The following is a 4,422-nucleotide window of genomic DNA, read 5'->3' as shown; positions in this document are numbered from 1 at the left end:
AAGCAAGGAATCAGTTCAGATAGTGGCAAAGTATTATGCACTTTTTATTTTAATTAGAGATGGTAAAATGAAGGTGTTACCAGTTTCAGGAGACAGATAAGCATCTGGTCTGTTTTTAATTATTAAAGCAATTGTATGAAATATAACAAGAATTCATTAATTTAGTTCAGCATAATTAGTCAATGTTGGGATAAAACTTCTGTTCCTATGACTTCTGGAGCTGCATGTTGCAATCTGTATCACTTCATTAATATGGTATCCTAGTGAGCATGTTTCCTATTTTGCTCCCACGGGTGAGATTTAGAGGTATGATGGAGCACTGTTTTGACTTCTCACAGGATGAGCTGGATGAACTTCGGGCTGAAATGGAAGAAATGCGTGACAGCTATTTAGAGGAAGATGTTTACCAGCTGCAGGAGCTCCGGCGAGAGCTGGACCGGGCAAACAAGAATTGCCGCATTCTGCAATATCGTCTCAGGAAAGCGGAACAGAAAAGCTTGAAAGTTGCACAAACAGGCCATGTGGATGGAGAGCTCATTAGGAGCCTGGAGCAAGATTTAAAGGTGGGTGAGAGATTCATATTCAGAGCAAAAGAAAGCAGACCGGGATTTGGCTCCCTGCAATGGAAGGGAAGATGACACATGAAACAGGCAGTAGTTCTCCAAACGTCAGGACCAATTTCCTTCTTCTGCGGTGGAGAACAAATATGCAGCTTATCATCATAAAAAGATGTGTTAGTGAGTAAAAAAACGTGCTTAGATTCAAAATGAAAGAAATGCAGTCAAGTTACATTTGTGCATTTGAAAGATTTAAAGGGTCTTGTTTTACTGGTTTTACTGAAAACCTTAGCTTTGTAAAACTGTATAAACAAAACCTGATATGCTTTTCCCAATTCATGCTGTTTCCTTCCTTTTCTCTTCTTGCTTATGCCAAATAACTGAAAAAAACAAGTCAAAGTTGCATTTCTTAGTGCCTAATGAGTTACTCATAACAGGAACAGACAGTTATAATATTTTAGCAAGGCAGATAGAGAATCAAAATGCTATTCCCATAAAAACAGAAATTCCTGTAAAAATTATGTTCATACTGAAACAGTTTTTATATTTTTCAGAAATGTTTCCATCAAGGCTAAGCTTTGTATGGGCATGATGCTTATCTAGCTTTACTTGTCTGTCTTAATATTGCTATCTTGTAGCTGTTCTGAAAATATCTTCTGTAGAGAGGGACTGCTTACCACTAGAATTATTAAGCATTTTGTACTTAAAAATGCAAAACATAAAACCTTCTGAAACTGGAATGATTGGTTCCCAGCAGTGGAAATGAGAGTGACATATCAAATCGTCAAACTTTTCAAAATGTCAGACCTAATTTTCTCTTTTATGATAGAAAACAAATGATAACCTCATCATAATAGAAATGATACCTTACTCAGTAAAAATGTTGTACATAGATTCGAGTGAAAGAGATACTGAGTTTTTTTAGTCTGTTTGCTTTGTTTTTGCTGACTTGTTATTCAGTAATTCATCATTTTGCGTGATGAATCACCTTTCCAAATGTTTTTGGAGTAAATATTTATTCTTGTTAGGCTGGACTCAGAAAACCTAAGCTAGCATATATCTCTGTGCTTTCATATCACTCTTGCCTAGTTGTGATTGCTGCTAGAGCAGCAAATTTGGGTGGATGAGACTAGTGCATGGATGCGGCTTTGATGGATGACCTGTCAACTTTACAGCACAATTCCTCATCTTTTGTTTTATCGACGTGATATGCTGCGACTTTGATGTGAGGGTTTGGTATCTGCTTGTTCCCTCCTGCTGTTCATGGCATTGCCTTAGCATAATGTGGAGAGGGAGCTGGAGGTGGGTAATCAAATATATTTTCATCTTGGATTTCTTTATTAGAAATGAATATTCATTTTGGTACTTGGAAGGCTTGGAGTCTTTCATCAACAGTCTCATAATGAAATTAAAAATCTCTCGGCTGTCTAGGGTTGTAATATGCTTCCTACCGTAGGAGATGTACTGTAGCTGTTGCTCCTCATGGATCCTCTTCATGCATTTGTGCTCTTCTGACCAGGTAGCCAAAGATGTTTCTGTCAGACTGCACCATGAGCTGGAGAGCGTGGAGGAGAAACGTGTTAAAGCAGAAGATGAAAATGAAATCCTTCGGCAGCAAATTATTGAGGTGGAAGTATCCAAGCAGACATTGCAAAATGAGCTGGACAAGTTAAAAGAGGTAAGCAATAGTCAGGAAAGCCATGCAGAGTGGTGTTGCTGGGTTAGATGGGAAATTTGGCACGCAAGTATCTTAGACTAACTCTTACATGAAATGCCTACTGATCTTGCTTGTACAATTGCCCAAAAGATCTCCTTGCCTTTGTTGTATGTCCCAAATGTGTTGGTAGTTTAGAAACAGTAGAGAGGTAGAGGAGTGATGCTGGGGCTTTTGTCCGGGGCTTCTGTCCCATTTTAAACTGCCTCCTCAAAGCCTCTCTTCCTAGTGGAGCAAAACTATCCCTGGTTTGAGTCCAGCTAGCTTTGACTCTCCTTTACGCAGCCTGGGACTTCCACCTATTTGAGAGTCAAATGAAGTGCGCGTGACTCGTCCCTGAGAGGATACTTTGGATAGGCAAGCCGCCGCTTTGGCTGGTGCTCTTCAGTGGTGACAGTGGGAGCCACCAGCGTGAGCTAGGCAGCAAGAATGTAGTCTGTAATGTATAAATAACATTGCACTTCAGGCGCAGAAACGCTGTCTGTTGAGAAAAGGGATCATTTCAATTGGAGCTGACACGTAGTCATACTGGGTGAAGTGGCGATCCTTGGAAGCGAGTGAGCTGAGGAGCAGGGGACAGTAAAGGAAACCCAAATACTAAGCGTGGCTCTTTGTCGGAGCCCACATCCTGGTCCGTAGCGGTATTTCTGTTCTCTTAACAGTACAGCAGATTGGCAGCTCACAGCCTCTGCTCTGTTTTAAACCAGATTGAGATAGAGCATTTAAACATAATGAGGTAAGGCATTTATCTTCTGAGCCCTGGTCAGATTTAGAGAGCTGGTGCAATTATGTGTTATTCTAATCTTTCAAACAATGCTTGCGAGTCAGCTGGCACAAAGCCTGACTCAGTTTTATAAGGACAACCCCTATTTAATTTCTCTGTGTGTTTGGGTTATGAGGAGTCCAGTGCAAGAGTTTTGGAGCATTTTGTACCTAACAGAACAGATCATCAGCCGGTGTAAACATCAGTGTTGCTTAGATTACTTAGGAGCCTGACGCAAAAGATAAAGTCTGCATGATGTATTAGCTATTCTTCTTTCTCAATGTTATTTGTGAATGCTGTGCTTAATGGACATGATACCATGTTACAGGGTCTGCAGTCTATATTCCATACAAAAATACTGTGTCATCCACAGTACCGAATGTATTGCTTGTTGTTGATTAACACACAGGTCCACTACATACTGCTTGATGGTCTTTGGGATTAAGCAGTTTGGGAAACTAAATTGTGGGTGAGCAGTGGGAAAGAAACTGATCCAGCAGTACTAGAGTCTCAAGCTAGCTCTAACCAGGCTGAATTTACCCTGCTTCTTAGATTGCTGCAGCCTAGCAGGGCAGGGAAGCCCAACTAACTCAACTACCTCTCTGCTGCATTGCAGGTTGAAGTGAACGTACCCTTACTTTGGAAGCAGACTTTGCCCCATAAGAGGCAAAGGCTGGAGGAGAGCTAGGGAGAAGGGGAGAAGGCAGGCAGAATGATGGGATGCTTTCGTGGTGAGCTGGAGGCAGAGCAGGGCATAAGATGTAGCATAAGAGGTGGTAGTAGTAGTAGAGAGAGTCTGGTTTTTCATGGCATAAGTGGTGGTTTCTCTGGGAGTCAGAATTTCACAAGGTCACAGTAGGTGAGAAGACAGAAGTTTGGGTCCTCAGCAGGTCACACAAGGACAGATGAGCCAAAAGTTGGAGAAACACAGTGATATGTGTGCCAGATAAGTATGTGTTTGCAATGTTGTTGACATTGCTGAAAAATAAAAAAAAAAAATTCTTGCCTCAAGATGTGTTCAAATAACTACCAGAAGCAATGCCTCTTTAGGAGCATTTAATGTGTACAAAGCTCTAAAGGAATGTATTATAGACATGCCAGTGGGAAAACTAGTGCTTTATATATCAGGAGAAAAGTGACCCAAAGGCCATGTAGCTTCTTCCTAATCCACCCTAACTATACATCTCGTCTATCTAAAGGCTGACACTTAGGAGGACCGACCGTCTTTCCTATCCAGCCCTGGAGCATTGCCCGAGACCCAGTTAGACAGTATTCACTCTCTGATATAGCTCACTGTCACCATATGCTCATTTTCTGTAATATCCTTGACTATTCTCAGCCCTTTTCCTCTATCATCCTCTGATCCACAAAAAGGTTTTCTCACATCC

The 4,422-nt window shown here is 41.2% G+C and overlaps 1 protein-coding gene across 1 annotated transcript; it reads left to right on the top strand.

Annotated features, from left to right (window-relative positions):
• The first annotated feature begins 311 nt into the window (after nucleotides 1-311).
• Nucleotides 312-3,722, top strand: LOC103903013 (microtubule cross-linking factor 1-like). The gene is made up of 3 exons (XM_019473340.1): nucleotides 312-563; nucleotides 2,077-2,235; nucleotides 3,651-3,722. Exons 1-3 carry the CDS (start codon nucleotides 312-314, stop codon nucleotides 3,720-3,722), a joined length of 483 nt encoding a protein of 160 aa, XP_019328885.1.
• The last annotated feature ends 700 nt before the right edge of the window (nucleotides 3,723-4,422 follow it).

Source organism: Aptenodytes forsteri, unplaced genomic scaffold (genome assembly GCF_000699145.1).
Source record: "Aptenodytes forsteri isolate BGI_AS27 unplaced genomic scaffold, ASM69914v1 Scaffold229, whole genome shotgun sequence".
In the NCBI taxonomy this organism is placed as follows: domain Eukaryota; kingdom Metazoa; phylum Chordata; class Aves; order Sphenisciformes; family Spheniscidae; genus Aptenodytes; species Aptenodytes forsteri.
The sequence above is the reverse complement of the archived record's forward strand: the minus strand, read 5'-3'. Positions and strand labels throughout refer to the sequence as shown.